Source organism: Ursus arctos, unplaced genomic scaffold (genome assembly GCF_023065955.2).
Source record: "Ursus arctos isolate Adak ecotype North America unplaced genomic scaffold, UrsArc2.0 scaffold_24, whole genome shotgun sequence".
Classification (NCBI taxonomy): domain Eukaryota; kingdom Metazoa; phylum Chordata; class Mammalia; order Carnivora; family Ursidae; genus Ursus; species Ursus arctos.
The window spans coordinates 35,159,526-35,177,574 of record NW_026622919.1 but is presented as its reverse complement, the minus strand read 5'-3'; the positions used below and the strand labels follow the sequence as shown (position 1 = coordinate 35,177,574).

The 18,049-nt window shown below is 38.2% G+C and overlaps 1 protein-coding gene across 14 annotated transcripts in view; it reads left to right on the top strand.

The window, feature by feature from the left end:
- Nucleotides 1-18,049, top strand: part of ACACA (acetyl-CoA carboxylase alpha) — a 280,386-nt gene that overhangs the window by 70,828 nt on the left and 191,509 nt on the right. For 10 of the 14 annotated variants that reach the window (XM_057317769.1, XM_026517535.4, XM_048223482.2 and 7 more), the window contains 6 exons: nucleotides 510-648; nucleotides 7,625-7,734; nucleotides 8,545-8,626; nucleotides 9,560-9,658; nucleotides 11,142-11,248; nucleotides 14,808-14,918. In XM_057317769.1, the coding sequence (XP_057173752.1) occupies nucleotides 510-648; nucleotides 7,625-7,734; nucleotides 8,545-8,626; nucleotides 9,560-9,658; nucleotides 11,142-11,248; nucleotides 14,808-14,918 (648 nt within the window). Of the gene's footprint in view, nucleotides 1-509; nucleotides 649-7,624; nucleotides 7,735-8,544; nucleotides 8,627-9,559; nucleotides 9,659-11,141; nucleotides 11,253-14,807; nucleotides 14,919-18,049 lie in introns of all 14 variants that reach the window. The other 4 variants (XM_057317768.1, XM_057317770.1, XM_057317771.1 and 1 more) reach the window with 2 other exon arrangements.

Here is an 18,049-nt window from a genome sequence, read left to right as displayed (position 1 = left end):
GCAGTCTCTACAATTCTAAGGTATTTAGGGTTCAGCATTTTGGAGAGAGAGTGGTTGGTGCCAGCGTTTTTACACGTGTTCGGGACTCTGTGCCTTGTTTAATACAACAGAGAATAGTGTGTGACATTACACTGTTTAGTCGTCCCCCATTCCTTAGTAATATATCGTCCTTCTGAAGTTTGTCTTCTGTTACCCTAGTAACATGTATGGTAGAATAATTCACAAACTCACAAGATTTGAAACATTGTGATTTTCCCCTTCAAGAAATGAAAGTTAGAACCAGTAAGTTTTAGCTGGCACATATTAAAGTATTTGCTTAGCTAACATTTTAAAGTATCCCTTGATCATGTGGGAGCTGGTCCCTAACTGCCTAGACTAGCAGCATAAATTCCTAATTGAAAATCTGGCTTTCCAGAGAAAGATCTACAGAAATGGTCTCATTTCTTTTCCTTTGTCATTGCCTGCCTTTTCTACTTTTCTCTCCAATTCCCATCCCACCACTCTGCCAGGTTCTTATTGCCAACAATGGCATTGCAGCAGTGAAATGCATGCGGTCTATCCGTCGATGGTCTTATGAGATGTTTCGAAATGAACGTGCAATCCGATTTGTTGTTATGGTAACACCCGAAGACCTGAAAGCCAATGCAGGTGAGTGATTAGCATTAAGAAAGCATCACCCTTGGGCGCCTGGGTGGCTCAGTCAGTTAAGCGACTGCCTTTGGCTCAGGTCACCAGGTCATTCGTCCTGGGACCGAATCCCACATCGGGCTCCCTGCTCAACAGGGAGTCTGCTTCTCCCTCTGCTCCTCACCCCATTCTCGTGCTCTCTCTCTCATTCTTTAAAATCTTTATTTATTTATTTGACAGAGAGAGACAGCGAGAGAGGGAACACAAGCGGGGGAGTGGGAGAGGGAGAAGCATGCTTCCCACCGAAGGGGGAGCCCAACATGGGGTCCAATCCCAGGACCCCAGGATCATGACCTGAGCCAAAGAGAGATGCCTAATGAGTGAGCCACCCAGGTGCCCATATAAAATCTTTAAAAAAAAAAAAAAAAAAGCAAGCATCATCACCCTTGAGCATAAACCATTGAAATAGCAAAGTCTTAAGTAGGAGAATTTTAACTTAGGGGGATTGCCAAACCCAAGGATTTCTCTTTAAAAAAATGTCAATAATAGGCATATACAAATGATTATACTATACTTAACCTCAACACAGTTTCCTGTGTTCCAAGTAAAACTAAGTAGAAATTTAACCAGTGTTGATTGGGGTTTCCAGATATCTGCCCTTCCAGTGTCAAGTATTTGCTAAGCTACATACTTTAGCATGTGTAAGTGGAAAGATTTGGAAGAAAATGGCTATTTCCCTTACAGGCTAAGCTACATTGAATTTTAGAGAATCTTAGGGTTAAGATTCTTTTTTACCCTCCTCCTGAGGGTCCCAACTGGGTTTTATTCTGCAAGCTCTTCTGCATATTCTCTCTCCTCAAATGGTCCTCCATCGGAGAGTTGTAGATAAAGACTATTTTAGTATAGCTGAGATGATACGGCTAGTCTTTTCTCTCTGTACTTTTTATCACTAAAGTATAATCTCCAAGGTAGTGTACCCACAGATAACATTAGCTCTTTAAAGAGCTATCTTTTTAAACCTGTTTTGGTCTGTGTATGTTCTCTCTCGATTGAGACAATGATGTTAAGACTATTCCTAAGGAGTAGGAATAATTATATTATCTTATTTAGAAACAGATAAGGTACCATTTTATTGGAAAGCATATGTTATGTGAAATCATTTAGTTTGACCCTTTAACATCTCTGAGCCACAATTTTTGTATCTGTAAAAGGAGGATCATAATGTCTAATTCACTGGATAGTTACAAAGATGAAATTGTCTATAATAAACATAAAACTACCTTGCATGATTTCTTTTTCCCCATCTGTTTCTACCTGGTACTCCTACTAATTCCTTTATTCATTTACTCGGTGAACACAGAGACCCATAGTTGAATAAAATGTGATCTTGCTGTAGGAAACAAATAATTTCAGTAGAGTGAGGTAGGTGCTATAACAGAAATATGCACAGGGTACTGTGAGAACACAGAGTTGAGCATCTTACCTCTAACCCCTGCTCTTGGTAGCAGGGTTAAGAGAACGCTCTCGGAAAGAAGTTAATGCCTAGCCAAGAATGAGCGAGAGTTAGTGAAGCAATCAACAGGACATTCCAGGCAGGGTGTTTCAGGCACAAAGAACAGTCTATGCAAGTGTATGAAGGCATGATGCAATGGTTTGCTGGAAACTACAGGTGTGCTTGTTAAAGTGCAAGATGTGATTTAATATTTCTCAAGGAGGGTGTTGATTTTCATCCTCAGGAGCATAGCCTTTTTTTAGGGATGTGTGTGTGGTCTGTGTGTTGGAGATTAAAGGATTAGCATTTTAAATGGATTAGTTGTTGTTTTTAACAATTCAAAAGTAGAAGAGTATAATGAATCCCTTCCCAATTACCTGTCATCCAGCATCAGCACTTATCAACTCATGGCCAATCTTGTTTCATCTATACTTTCACCTCCTCCCCGCTCTCACACACAATTTCTGAAGCAAATCCTAGATATATTATTTCATGCATAAATATTTCAGTGTGTATCTCTTAGAGGTACTTTTTCTTTTCTTGAAACAAAAGCAGTTAGATGGACAATTCAGATAGCATCTTGAAAGATCCATTTATGGAAGGCAGTCCTACAGAACATGATGAGGCTGAGAAGAGAGAAGAAAGGGATGGTTTAGAGGCTTGGGAGGTAAAATTGGCAAGATTTGGTGATAGAGGGAAGAGTTGATGATTACTGTTAGGTTTCTAATTTGGATACTAGGCAGATTCCAGTATCATCAAGAAAGGCAAAATAATAATGTTTAGCCAGAAAAGGAAAGTTTGGAGGGGGTGTAGACAAATTAGATTTGGAGTAGTTCTGGTATAAGCAGATCCTATAAATCCTGTAAAAAGTTGGATATATCTTTCCAGAACTTAGAAGTAATAAGAGCTGGAGGCTAAGAATCTACATTATCAGCAAACATATAGTAGTTAATGCTACCTGCCCTGAAAGAACAGATAGAAAATGAAGAGAAGAGGAACCTAAGGATGAAATTTTATAGAAGAGTAAAATTTTAGGGATAGATTCAGGAAAATCAGCCCATAAACAGTGCTGAGAAGAGATGACTGGAGAGAGAGAAGAAACAGAAGAGAGAAAAAAAGAATTTCCATAAGGAAGGGTCAGATGAGTCAGCAATCCAATGAAGTAGGAATAATTAAGAAATCACTGGTAGCATTTGCAGAATAGTTTCAGTGGAACAGTATGAGTGTGCACACTAATATAGGATGTTAAGGAATGAATGGGAGGTGACATGGAGATAGCCAATGTAGACTTTTTTTTTTTTTTTTTTAAGAATTTTGAATGAGAAGGGAAGAAGAAAAGGTAGTAATAAAAGAGAAATTCAGGGTCAGGGAGGATTTTTATTTTTTAGAGTGAAAGAGACTTGGGGATGTTTATAGTTTGAGAGGAAGGAGCCGAAGAGGGAAAGGGGTGGAAGCGCACAGGGACCTGGAGGAGGTGGAAGGGAACTTGGTCTAGAGCACAAGTGGACAAAAATAAGCATATTCCCTGTATTTATTCCGAGGAACAAAAAAATCAGTAATGGGGCAGATGTATTCATACAAGGATACATATTCATTGTAGTGTTATTTAAAATAATGAAAAACTGAGATGCCGGCTGGCTCTGTCGGTTAAGCGGCTGCCTTCAGCTCAGGTCATGATCCTAGGGTCCTGGGATCAAGTCCCGCATCAGGCTCCTTGCTCAGCAGGGAGCCTGCTTCTCCCTCTGCCTGCTGTTCCCCCAGCTTGTTTGCACTCTCTCTCTTTCTCTGACAAATAAATAAAATCTTAAAAAAAAAGTAATGAGAAACTGGGAGTAACCTAAGTGTCCAACATGAGTGATTAGTTACATAAGTTGTGCAACACCAATTCTGCAAAGTACCATGCAGACATTAAAAAATATTTTGTGGCATAACATTTATTGGTCTGAAATGCAGTCTAATAAATTGCTACATTATTTATCTATTTTTGTGTAACAATATTATCATAAACTTGGCAGCTTAAAGCAACAAGTCATTAGCCCGCAGGTTCTGTAGGTCAGAGCATGGCTTCGCTGGGTCTTCTGCTTCACGTTATCACAAGACTGCAATCAGTTGTCAGCTGGGTCTGCAGTCTCATCTGAGGCTTGGCTTGGGATGGATCTACTTTCAAACTCAGGTGGTTGTTGGCAGCTTTCAGTTTTCTATGGGCTGTCAGACTGAGGGCCTGAATGTTTAGCTGGTTATTGGCAAAAAAACTACTCTTGACTCCTTGTCATCCCAAAATGACTGCCTGCTTCCTCAAAGCCAGCAAGGGAAAGTCTTCTAGTAAGATCAGTTACTTTCTTATGTAACGTTATCATAGAAGTGACAGCTCCCTCTCCTTGCCATATTCTCTTGGCTAGAAGCAAGTCATAGATCTTGTCCACACACAAGGAGAGGGGGATTCCCTAAGGTATGAAGACCTGGAAACTGGGATCGTGGGAACAGACAATGTGTCTGTCCATTACTGTTGCAAAGAAGGAGGTCAGCTATAGGGTGAGATAATAATAGGGAAAAATACATTGCATATAGTCAGAAAAACAAAGGTGTAATGGCATATACCAACAGCACTACTAGTTGTCTTTCGGGGTGGTATTTTGGGGTATTTTTATTTCTGTTTCTCCTTTTTCCAACTTTTTTTACAGAGTTTATACAATTTTACAATTTCTTTAAAAGTTATTTGAAAAATGGAACTCTTAGGGTTATACTAGTGGTATCGAATTAGGGAATTAGTATTTTGGATGGTTTTTCCTTTTTTCTAACCTTTCTATTGTGTTAATTATTTTAGTACCTTTACGGAATATAATTTATGTGCCATAAAAAGTTTACGGTTCTATGAGTTTTAGTAAACTTGTACCGATGTGCAGTTATCATAGGAATCCAGTGTAAAACATAAATTACTTTTGCAATTTAGAAGATTATGAATAAGGAGCCTTAGATGGAAGAGTTGGTTATTCACATGGGAGGAGGACTTCATGCTCTGAGACCTGGAAGGGAGCAGGCATTCTTAACAGGTTAAGTGAGGGTGGTAATAATCAACCCAGTTGCATATTTTTATGTTATGCCCATTATTGGGAAAGTTGGAGAGGTGGGTGATTAGTGTAATCTGTGGTAAAGAACCAAGGGTTCTCTTCTGAGGGGTTTTGGTCATTTGTGAATATTCTCTAGAATAGCATCTCTGGTGGTAATTACAGCAACTGTGGGAACCAGGAAACGATGGAAAATCCAAGCTGTGTGACTAAGATACGCTTTCTTCTTCTACTTACCAGGGCTTCCCTTTAGTGTTTGCAATAGTGATGATAGAAAACAGTTGGTGTAGAACTCTGAACTGTTGTTGGTTGGTGACTGCAGTACCTTTGCACACTATGTGTGTGTGCATGTGCGTGTGTGTGCATATGCGTGCGTGTGCATGTGTGAAGTAGGTCAGCAATTAATATCACTTTTTTTTTCTGTACCCAGGGCTATAGAACTTCAGAAAAGACTAAACCACAATAGAAAAGTTAGATGGATTTGACTACATACAAATTTTTGTTTAGCAAATGAAAAAAAGTTAAAGACATGCTAATCTGGAAAAACATTTTGCAGCAAAGACTGTCTACCTGTAAGAGAGAAAATGACACCCTACAGTAGATAATGAACCAAGGACATGAATTAGGTAGTTAATAAAAGAGTGAAAAAGGAACAATAAACATATGAAAAGAAATTTGATACTAATGGTAATCAAAGAAATGTAAACCAAAACAGTAGTCAATTGGGATTTTTTAGTTTATAAGACTGGTAAAGTTTAAAAGAGTGATAAGGGGCACTTGGGTGGCTCAGTCCATTAACCGTCTAACTTGGGCTCAGGTCATGATCCCAGGAGCCTGGGATCCAGCCTCCCAGGAGCCTGGGATCTAGCCTTGCTGGCTTCCTGTTCAGTGGGGAGTCTGCTTCTCCCTCTGCCCCTCCCCCTGCTCATGCTCCCCCCGTGCCCTCTCAAATAAATAAATAAAATCTTTAAAAATAAATAAATGAGTGATAATATCTAATATAGATTAGAGTACAATTTGTCACCCATGTTGCTAATGAGAGTCTAATGTGGTTCAATCTTTGAAAATTGTGGTTATTTTTTGACGTAGTAGTTTTACTTCTAGGAATGTATCCTGTGGGTATAACTGGACAGTAGTACAAGGATATTCATCATTGCATTATTTTAATATTTTCCAAATTATTAATGACTCATATGTCCAACAATAAGTTAGTGGTTAAATGAATTATGGACTATTGTGACATTATGGAGTAGTAGACAGCCATTGAAATATCAAGTATATATTAAATATATCTAAAATATTAAATACATATTAAATATATCTCTATGTCATATATGGGAAGATACCCACAATATATGGTTAGATTGGTTAACAATTTATGGTTTCTAGTACATCAAAGCATGAACCGATTATCTTTGAGTGGTGGGACAATGAGTGATTTCAGCTGTTAAAAAATAGTATTATTACATCCTGATATGTTACCGAATTGTTTTTTTATAGTTCACATGCTCTCCCTTTTATTCTCAAGGAGAACAATAAACCTGTTTTTCTTTTGAACAAACTTTAGGCCTTTGTATCTTACTTTGGAATTTTTTTAGAAGGACATGAAACCTTTAAAAGTTAAGAACTATCTAGAAGAAACAGTAATAGATATGGTAGAGATGGACCTTGAGCAAGTTATTTGACTGCTCCTAAGCAATTTCCTGTCAACTAGGTGCCCGTAACACCTATCACTTGTAGGATTTTTGAGTATTACATAATATATGTAAACTGCTTAGTATCGTCACTGCACATTATTGCTGCTCTGCGGCAGTTGCTGCCAGAACAGGAAGGGAGAGACATCGGGGAATACTGAACAGAAAAAATGTAGGGAGGGAAAGAAGTTATCTTTTAAAAGTGTCTTTCAAATACCTACTATCTCCAACATTCCAGATAAAACTCTTTTCAAGCACTTGGTAGATGCCTGTAACTAACCTTTCCTGTTCAGCCAGTCTACAAACCCTTCAGGCTCTACCCTCTTTTCCCAGTTTGTACCGGCTCTGCATCAGAAAAAGGGCTTTCTCAGAGCACACGGCAAGTTAAAGGGCATCAGAACTAAAACTTTTTGTCAGAATAGAGTAATTGTAGAGGGGTCTCTAAGTGACACGTCATCCTTAATATAGAGATCTTAAAGACCCTTCTAAAAGGTTGCGTAATGAAATGTTTGAGAACTGTTGTTTTAATATAAGAGCTTCCTAAATATGAGATTAGCACATATTAGTGTCCTGACTTAATAAAGTCAGAGCCTCTAACTGAATGGTCCTGGTCCTGGGACTTACCCTTCAATGCAGTTTGTCCTTTTGTTACCTGTGATGGTATCTGCCCTTTACAAAGTTTTGCTCTGCTGTTATATTTCTGAAAATAAAGCATGTGTTCTCTATTAATTTGCTTGCGTTTTCAGAATACATTAAGATGGCAGATCACTATGTGCCAGTGCCAGGAGGACCAAACAACAACAACTATGCAAACGTGGAATTAATTCTTGATATTGCTAAAAGGATTCCAGTACAAGTAAGAGATGCCAGTGTGTCCTTTCAAACCAGATTTAGCCATTGGACTGTTAGATGCAAGGGGCTATCCAGAGAAGAACTTCAAATTTTTATATAAATCATCTTCATTGAAAGTTTGATAAAAGCTTTTTTTATGTGGGATATAACAGATTGGGAAAAGAAAGATGGGGAAAATGAATGAGTCAAAAATAAACATAATACAAACAGGAGGTTTGTAAGCGTCTTTCAGAGATTATTTATATAGTTACCCATTTTACCTTCAAACTATGTCAAGTAAGTAAAACCCTATGTTTCCAGTGGAATATTCTAAGCTCAGAATATGGTGGTGGAGAAGCAGATTATTTCTTCCCTGTTATATTGTGTTAGGAAATTTAGGATAAACATCCTTAAGCCCAGAGAGAAAAAAAATAGAGATTTATGTGGCAGTATAACCACTAGATAAAAATGTGGAGTTGGGCGGCCAAAGTAATTGAATCTGTGAAAGAAAACCAGTATTTCTAGAAAGGGCTCTGTAGAGTCTTGTGGAAAGGCTATGAATTGAGTTTCCTAAAGAGCAACAAGGCTAGCTGGGTCTTAATATCAACTTCAGCTTGGTTTTGACCTCTTCAGAGGTTTTGCCATGGACTGCTTATTCTTGTGCTGTAAAAAGTTCGCCAAGAATCAAGCATAGAAGCTGAAGTAAGCGTTGGGCTCCTGTGGAGCTATTATACCTCATGGAGTAGGGCCAGTCTTGGTAGAGAGTAATGCAGTCTATCATGGGTATTTTTTTAGTATGAATTTTAAGAACAAATCATATGATCTTCCCTTATAGGCAGTGTGGGCTGGCTGGGGTCATGCTTCTGAGAATCCCAAGCTCCCAGAACTTCTTTTGAAAAATGGCATCGCCTTCATGGGTAAGCCTTTCTGACATACTCTTCCTGTCTTTCTGGTTCTCTCTGTCAGTTTTGCCCGTATTCCATTCTGTATTCTGCTTTTCTTCTGTTTGACATGCACTGTGCTCTTATTTTTTGTCAGTTAGCAACTCTCAGAGTAACCCTCTTCATTTCTTTTTCTTTTTTTTCTCTTCTTTATTTCTTACATCCTACTTATCTTTCTTCATCTTGATTGTCTGTTCTGTCCCCAGGTCTTTTCCATGAGATACGGAGAAGGCTCTGATTTCCAAAACACTGGCCTTTTAAAACTTTGCCATTAATTTTAAGAAAATATGTGGAGAAAGGACCTCTTTTTATATAGCAGAGATAATTGAGTATTAGGATACCCTAGCACTGTGCCCTTAAATATGAATCAGCACCTTCACATTTAAGTATATAGGCTCCATTCTTGTGAGAGCTGCTTCTTCTGACTTTTTGTTCTCCTATAGCAAAGAGTGAAATCAAGAGTATATGGCTCAAGAGACCTTCCACAATGGTGATTATGTTTTGTAAACCCTATTAAAGATAAATCTTCCTTTTGGGTTCCCCTAAGACCAAGAAGGGCATATTTCAGACTTGAACCCCAAACTTTTTAGTCCTTATTTTAGGGTTGGTTAAAAAAAAAAAAAAAAGACTTTGATAATCTGGTCAAGTTGGATCATGAATGATGATAAAATCAGTAGATTCGTTAGGAATTTGATTCGTTATGTATACTGAACTCTCACTGTGTGCTAAGAGCTCACTATATCAGGTTGAGTCATAACACAGTAATCCCTTTAATCAAGTTCATGATCTCCACGATATGTTATGTAGGGGAGACAAGACAAATACAAAAATAATTATAATAGAAGACAAAATCTGTGTGACAGAAATGAGGCCAAAATGTTACAGTCGGGGTTCTTTTCTTGTTTTTAGGTCCTCCAAGCCAGGCCATGTGGGCTTTGGGGGATAAGATTGCATCTTCCATAGTGGCTCAGACTGCAGGTATCCCAACTCTTCCCTGGAGTGGCAGTGGTAAGAAAGTATTTCTTGTTTGTAGTTTGAAGTGCAGAAAAGCTCAGTAGGCTATTTGGTACTGTGGCCTAATTCTTAAGTTTTTTAAAAATGTATTGGGTGATGGGCATTAAGGGGGGCACGTGATGTGATGAGCCCTGGGTGTTATATGCAACTGATGAATTATTGAACACTACATCTGAAACTAATGATGTACTGTATGTTGGCTAATCGAATTTAAATTTAGGAAAAGAAAAAAATGTAATGACATATATGATACGAAATAGAATCGAGGTCGATTTATGGTATCTTATATTTCCTAGCCTAATTAACACACCTGTGATTTTATCATGTCTTAGGAATATAAATTTTGTACCAGATGCACAGATGCTACACTGTGATTTAAGTGATTTAGGGGCTTAATTTGAATTGGGAGAAACTCTAGGAAAACTCATATGGTTCTGTAGATTGGGATCTGCTCTGGGTAGGCTAGAATCTTCGTCAGAGATGGACTTAGGCAGAATTACGCCTTTGAACCTGCCTGGCAGGTGACCTGGATCACTAAGAAAAACCTAAAACCCACTTATTCAAATGTTTGCCTGCCAGTGTTTTCTTAATGTCAGCCCACTGTCTATTGATGATTTGCTTTGCCTGTTTAATACCATTCAACCTCTCCTTTGCCCTTGATGCAGAAGATGAGGTCAATAGTCAACCTTTCTTCCAGGCATTCAGAAGAATAAAATTTTTCTTAAATGATTTATATGTGACTAATCTCTTAAAGAGTGCCGTGTGAATCATTGTAGCTGATAACAATATGAACTTGCCGGTTTTAGTACTCCAGTACAGGGAGCAGACAGACTCTAAAACCTCTTTCAAATGGGAACGACCATTGTCTTGAGGCTGAACAGATTTGAACTCTTGTTACTCTGGCTCTCCAGGGGAATTGCAATATCCTCTCCAGACCTGCTGGGTCAAACAGTTTAAAATAAAAGGTTGAATTTGTTCTTGTTTGAATGGAGAGGCTATAGCATTCCCCTTGTGGCTGAGTACAGGGACATTCAGGGAGCATGGAATCATGACTCTGCTGAGGCCAATAAAACCGCCATTCCCATTTCCAAGGGCTCATAAAGATTGAATTATTTCCCAGACCTCTGGCCCCGGAGCAGGCCTGAACATACAAATCGAAGGTATTTTGCCTGCTGAGTTGCTGTGAAAAGTCTGACATGGGCTTTTTTTTTTTTTTTTTTTTTTTGGTTGTCTTTTATGTCCTTGCATTTTTATAAGTTTGCTCCCTATTAGCTCTTCTGGCTTCTTTCTGGGTCAGAACCAGAGTTACCAGGTCCCGCTAACCCCACGGACTAATGAGGCTTTTATGGCATCCTTCTTTCTCACATCTACCCTCAATTTTGGATAACTATGAGAGCATTTTAAAGAAGGAATAGCAGAAAATTGACAAGAACAGAAGCTTTTATAGCAGCTTTTAAGTCACTGTTATCTATTACAGGTCTTCGTGTGGACTGGCATGAAAATGATTTTTCAAAACGTATCTTAAATGTTCCCCAGGAATTATATGAAAAAGGTTATGTGAAGGATGTGGACGATGGGCTGAAGGTAGGTACAAACTCTAGGGAGTGATGTCTTTCAACTGATCAATTAGAGTCACAAACAAAGTAACTTGAAGCCTGGTTCATGATATACACCCATGTTGGCATTGGGATTGTAAGAACAGAAGATACAGTTTATAGAGTAAGGAAGTGACCTAGATTTATCAAAAATAATTTAAATTTGTTTTGAAGCAGTTGCTCACTTGGGCATAACATTTCTTAGGTGGCTAAATCAGAGCTTTAGGGGAGTATCAATTCTGCTCTCTACCACCTGTTAGTGTGTGTATATGGTGGTGGGGGTAGACCGAGCAGCAAACAACACACATTTTCCCGTTTGAATTCAGAACCAAGAAACCAGGCAGACAGAGAAACGGCAGCTTTATTACAAATAGAGATGTTGGCGAAGATGGCTTCAGTGTGTAGCAGCTATCAGATTTGTAATCTAAACGTCTGAGTTCAGTATGCTTACGCACTGGGTACTGGCGGTGCGGAGTAACTACTGACTTCCGCGGCAGAGACAGAGCTTTCACCATTCAGCTTCTTGTATCACTGAGAGCTGACAAAGAGCGTATGTTCTGTGCAGTGGGTGGATCCCAAAGGGGAAGAGGCTGAGCTATGCATGCTCAGTTCCTCCTTGTAGACTGACCAACCACACAATTCACTCTTTTTCCCTTGGGGAGGGGTAAGGGAGGAAGCCAAGAGAGGCTGAAAGTGTCTAATTATTGTCCATCCTTGTAGAAACAGGAACCCAAGCAAAAGGAGATCCTTTCTCCAACATTGCCTTTTCTTTCCTTTATAGTTCTCTCCAGTTTGTTCCCCTTTCACTTTTTAAATAGTTGGAAGTGTCAGTTAAGCTTCCAAGTAGATGATGAAAGAGGCTGTTTTAGAAAAACACAGTATTCGTGTTTGACTTTGTATGTTATAAATTCAAGAGGAACGCAGTTAAGCCCCCTTGTAGTCTCCTTAATAAGAATAATTAATATTTCTAATTGAATGGCAAATGCTATACTCTATTTGCTATAATTTGCAAAAGAGTAGAAGCCCTTTGTAAGGAACTAGCTATTTTGCTTATCAATTGAAGTTCCTTTTTTCCCTGGTCATAATTTTAAACGTAAAAATTTTTGGTAGAAAATTTAGAAGGCCAGAAAAGAGATGATGATAAAACCACCCATAAACCCACCATCCAGAGATAGAGATATATTCATAACACAGTCATACATCTTCTTTCAGCTTTTTTGATTCATAGTATATATTATTATCATATAGTGATCATCTTTATTAATAGATTCCCATATTTATAATTATTATGCTAAGTATAAAATTAGGGTCTTACTGTATATATCTCTATATATAGATATATATAACTTAGTAATCCCAGTTTCTTTTCCTATTTTTTATTATGTATATGTATTTTCCTGGTGACATTAAAATTCTCCTAAAATATTCTAAAAAGGGGCACCTGGGTGGCTCAGTCGGTTGGGCCTCTGCCTTCGGCTCAGGTTATGATCCCACAGTCCTGGGATCGAGCCTGCGTCTTCCTCTCCCTCTGCCTCTCCCCTTGCTTGTGCTCTCTCTTTCTCTCTCATTCTCTGTCTCATTCTTTCTCTCAAATAAATAAATGAAATCTTTAAAAAAAAAAATTCTAAATGGATGACCTGTGCCTAGAACTTCATATCTTTTTAAAAGGCCTGCCTTCTTACTGACATCATGTGGACTATCTTATTTTAAGTCTTTTCCACATTTGTGGCTGAGTTTTTGGTACTTACCACTCAGTGACAACTCTTTCTTTGATAACACTGTTTCATCAGGCTAACTCTGTTTATAAGCATAGAAGTGAATAGAGGTAAGAGAATTTTAGAAGCGATGGGACTGTGCTTAATTGACTAATTCAACATTTGAAATACTCTTCTTTCCGTTGGCACATGTTTAGATATCGTTATAATGGAAACCGTAAACCACTGGAATGTTTTGACAAAGGAATGACTTCATTGTTCTAAATTTTGGTTAACTTTTCCCCACTTTACTTTTTGCCATAACAGTACAGTCTGGGCATCTTCTGTATTGTTACATGTAAAAGCCATCTCATCCCTTTTAATAATTGCGTAGTATTCTAATAGATGAACATATCTTGATTTAACTAGCTCCCTCCTTAACAAATATATAATAATTTTCAGAAAGATTTAGCATTGTTACCTGCTCGTTATCAAATGCCGTAAATGCAAAAACCACGGGAGTCTGTGTTGAAAATTAGTTTCCTGACTAATTTTTTAAATATTTTAGTGTCTTGTTATTTTTATCTTTTATAAAAAGTTGAGTGAGAAATAATTTCTGGATACATGAGAGTTCTGATTTGTTGAATCTTATATGTTGTCAGAAGCTGCTGGGACCATCAGCATTTTATTAAGTGAATTACTTACACCTTTTTTAAAAATAAAAATTAGAGGTAATACATGAATACCTACATACTATAAGAAAATCCAATAATAGAGAAATAAATACAATAAAAAGTGGAAGTATATCTACCCATCTTCCTTCTATAAATCACCACTGGTGTATTTTTTTTTAACACCCTGATATGTGGGTATATGAATGAATATGTAATCATATATAAACATATAGGTCTTATTTTATTTTATTTTATTTTTTCCTCTTAAGATTTTATTTATTTATTTGACAGAGAGAGAGAGAACAAGTAGGCAGAGCGGCAGGCAGAGGGAGAGGGAGAAGCAGGGCTCCCTGCTCAGCTGATGTAGGGCTCAGTCCCAGGTCCCTGGCATCATGACCTGAGCTGAAGGCAGCTGCTCAACCAACTGAGCCACCCAGGTGCCCAACATATAGGTTTTAAAAAATATTTTATTTATTTATTTATTTGAGAGAGAGAGAGAAACAGAGTGCAAGTGGGGGAGGAGCAAAGGGAGAGGAACAAGCAGACTCCATGCTCAGCGTGGAGCCTGAGATGGGGGCTTGATCCCGTGACCCTGAGATCATGACCTGAGCCAAAATCAAGAGTTGGTTGCTTAACTACTGAGCCACCCAGGTGCCCCATAAACATGTAGTTTTGTTTTTGACGTATACAGGATTGCCTTAGCTTGAACAATATGAAAATGCCATATAAAAAATTTTATTTTTAATTTTTTTTACCTACAAAAAAAGGCACTTTCTTTTGGTTCAACCTAATGCTACAGACACTGTCACTACTTTTTTTTTTTCTCACCTATGTCACTATTTTTTTCCCTGCCTATGTCTTCAGGACCTTTCTATTTTACTACTTTTGGACCTACCAATGACAGCATTTTTTTTTTTAAGATTTTATTTTTATTTAGAGAGAGAGAAAGAGAGAACGTGAGCAGGAGGAGGTACAGAGGGAAAGGGAAAGAGAGAATGCTAAGCAGACTCCATGCTGAGCACAGAGCCCAACATGGGGCTCAAGATCATAACCTGAGCTGAAATCAGGAGTTGGTCACCCAGGTGCCCCCAATTATAGCATTCTTAAAGGGAGAAGGTGCCAGTTTTCTCCTTCCCTATTAATACTACTTTTACTTTCATTTTTCTCTTTCTTCTTTAAGGCAGCAGAGGAAGTTGGATATCCAGTAATGATCAAGGCCTCAGAAGGAGGTGGAGGGAAAGGAATCAGAAAAGTCAACAGTGCAGATGACTTCCCTAATCTCTTCAGACAGGTAGAATTCAAGTTCGTTTGCTTGAATTTACATGTATGTCAGAGATACATGATTTAACTCACACTAGATATATAAACTGTTATGTCGTACACCAAAAACTAATATAATGTTGTATGTCAATTATACCTCAATAAAGTAAAAGATAATAATAAGGAGTCATAATATAATTTGGATGTCCAGAAAATATTTAATTTTAATTTTGTGTATAAGTACTGTAGTTTTTCTCTCTAGCTCCTACCTGCTGGAGCAGTGTAAGGTTACCTTACCCAGTGTAAGGTTTTATTCAATAAGGTAACTCAGACAGTAGTTATTCACTCTTATGTAGAAGTGCTCAGTTTCTCAGATATCTCTTCCTTGTATGGTGCATGTGGTTCATGGGACCTCACAGTGATAAGGAAGAGTCAAAATGCCTTTGTACATTTTTGTGTCCCTCTTCTGCTGGCACTGTAAATAAAGTGTGTGGTTAACTCCTGATCTGGCTGCTCTTGGCTTGGCCAGGCTCAGGCTCTCTGACTGATTTAATCTCACTTTAGTTCAAATTGGCTGCAAGCTCTGGAGTTTTTGCTGTGTGTCCCATCTACCTGGCCAGCTCCGCAGTCTACACCCTAGTCTGTGCTACTGGCCACCACACGCAAGGCACCCTATGGCAGGTCCACATTCTGTAACAGAGGGTGGCTAGGAAAGCTAAACCTCAAATCTCTGTGTGTCTAACCCTCTGATTTGCAGCCAAGTGGTGTGGCCACAAGTTAGTTGTGGAGGCCAAAAAAATGATCTCTTTTCAGAATCTTAGAGAGATAATTGGGAGACAAAAGTCTCTTCTTTCCTGCCCTAGAGTTACCCTCACATACTTGACTCACTTTTTTTCTCCTCCCAGAAAAAGAGGAATCAGAAAAAGGAAAATTGGGACATATTCTGGCCTTTCACTCTCTTAGCTTCCCACTGTTTTTATTTTTCCCAACATTGTTTTACTTTGCACTACCTTTTACTAGTGTCTCTAGCCACCTTCTATTTGCCCTCTTTTTTTTTTTTTAAGCCATTCAACAGCAATCTGATAAAGGTGATAAAGGTGTTGTTTTGCTGCATTGTCCTATTTTGAATGTCAGAATTCAAATATTACCCTTCTTTTTCTTTATATTCCTTTTGTAGTTTACCTACTTTCATAGGTAGATCAATGCCTCATGGGGTCTAAAGAAAAGGTCTTTTGCTCTTAGAAGCAAAAGAAAAAGCATGTTAATTTTTTAAAAATATAACTCCTTTAGATATTTCAAAACTACTTATTACTGTGGAATCAAATAGTTGAAGAATCTAGAACACTAAGATTAGAAGTTTTACATGAAAGTGCTCAAGTTCCAATAATGATCAACTAAATAACAAACCAATCCTCCCATTGAGAACAAACTAGAAAAGCTGGACAAGATTTTTTTTTTTTAAATCTATTTTAAGGCATTAGAGACCTTTCAAGACAGTAAAGAGTTATAGGGCTAAGGTATAAGAGAAGAAGGAAACCCAAGGAGGTGGCATTTGAGGCCACTTTTTCCCTAGAGATGTCTTCTGGTTTGAGAAGAAGCAGTTAAAAAGCTGATTGGAGTTTTCAACAGTCTTACAAGACTAGAAGAACAAAACTTAGCCTTTAGGGTTTGCTAAGGAGGCTTCCCTGGGAAAACCTCCCACATTTTAGGTTGGGATCTTGAAGGGACTATACCTTAGGAGTAAAAATAAACCGGAAATAGACCAACCCTCACAGGGACTAAATCTCAGCTTCAGAATACTCAACCTTTGATTCAAGCAAGGGGTTCTAGGATTGCTGATGTCACTACCCACCAGAAAGAAGCAAATATAATAACATCCAGAACCTCGGTTATTTCTATTTATTTTTCAAATGCAGTATCAAATAGCCATTTCAAAGTAAGCAGGCATATCAAATTACATGACTGAAAATCAAGAAAAATAGAAGTCAATTTTAAACAGACCCACGGAGGGTTTAGATAATGGATCTGTCAGACAAGGAATTTAAAGTAACTATACCTAATGTAGTCAAGGAAATTAAATACAAGAATTTGGTTGGAAAACTGGAAACTATAAAGAAGAAACAGATTCTAGAACTGAAAATACAGTAACTAAAAATAAGTCAATAGAGGAATTTAATAGCATATCAGATGCAGTTGAAGAGAGAATTAGTGACTGGAAGATAGCTCAGAAGAAAATTCAGACCAAAGCATGAAGAGACAAAAGGATGAAAAATACAGAAAAGAGCATGTAAGAGATTATTTGCAAAGATGATCATTATAACTCCTCCCGTCTCTCTGTGCAGACCCCTTTGATTTTTGCCTCTCCTCCCATCAAGACTGTCTTATTTTTACCCACTCTATGAATTTTGGCTAACCTTGTGACTTGTTTTAACCAAGAGAATGTAGCAGAAATGGTGTATAAGTTCTGAAGTCTAAACCTCAAGTGGTCTTGTAGTTTCTGCCCTTGCCCTCTTGAATTGAGCTTCAGACTTACAAGTGAAGAAACTATTCTAGTCTTTTGGAGAAAGAGAGGCCACACGATACAGAGATGAATTGTCCCAGCTAAGACTTCCTAGACCTACATGCTGACAGCATCATATTTGAGACATGTTAGTGAGACCCTGTTAGACCATCCAGCCACGGCCAAGTTGCCAGATGACTACAGCTGCATGAGTAGCTCCTGGCCAAGATCAGCAGAACTACCCAACTGGGCCCCGCTCAAATTGCTGTAAGCAAATAAAATAAAAAGGCTGGTGTCGTAAGTTACTAAATTTTTGGTGATTTGTTAGGCATCAATGGGTAGCTGCCACAGGAACTGATACCCCAAAGGTGTGATGCTGCCATAACAAAAAGTAAAATATATGACATTGGCTTTAAGACTGGCTCATAGGTCAAGGCTGAAAAAATGATGAGGAGATTGTTAATGAAGGCCGGAGGAATGGTGAACAAACTTAGTGGAGGCTGGATAGGCCGTAAGGGACTTGTTAGTAGAGTCTGAAAAAAAAGGTTAACGCATGTTCTATAATGACGGAACAATTGCCTGAGGTAACTTGGAAGATAGAGAATGTGTTTAACTCATGGACCTAGTTAAGGAAATCTCTAGACAAAGTGTTGAAAGCATCT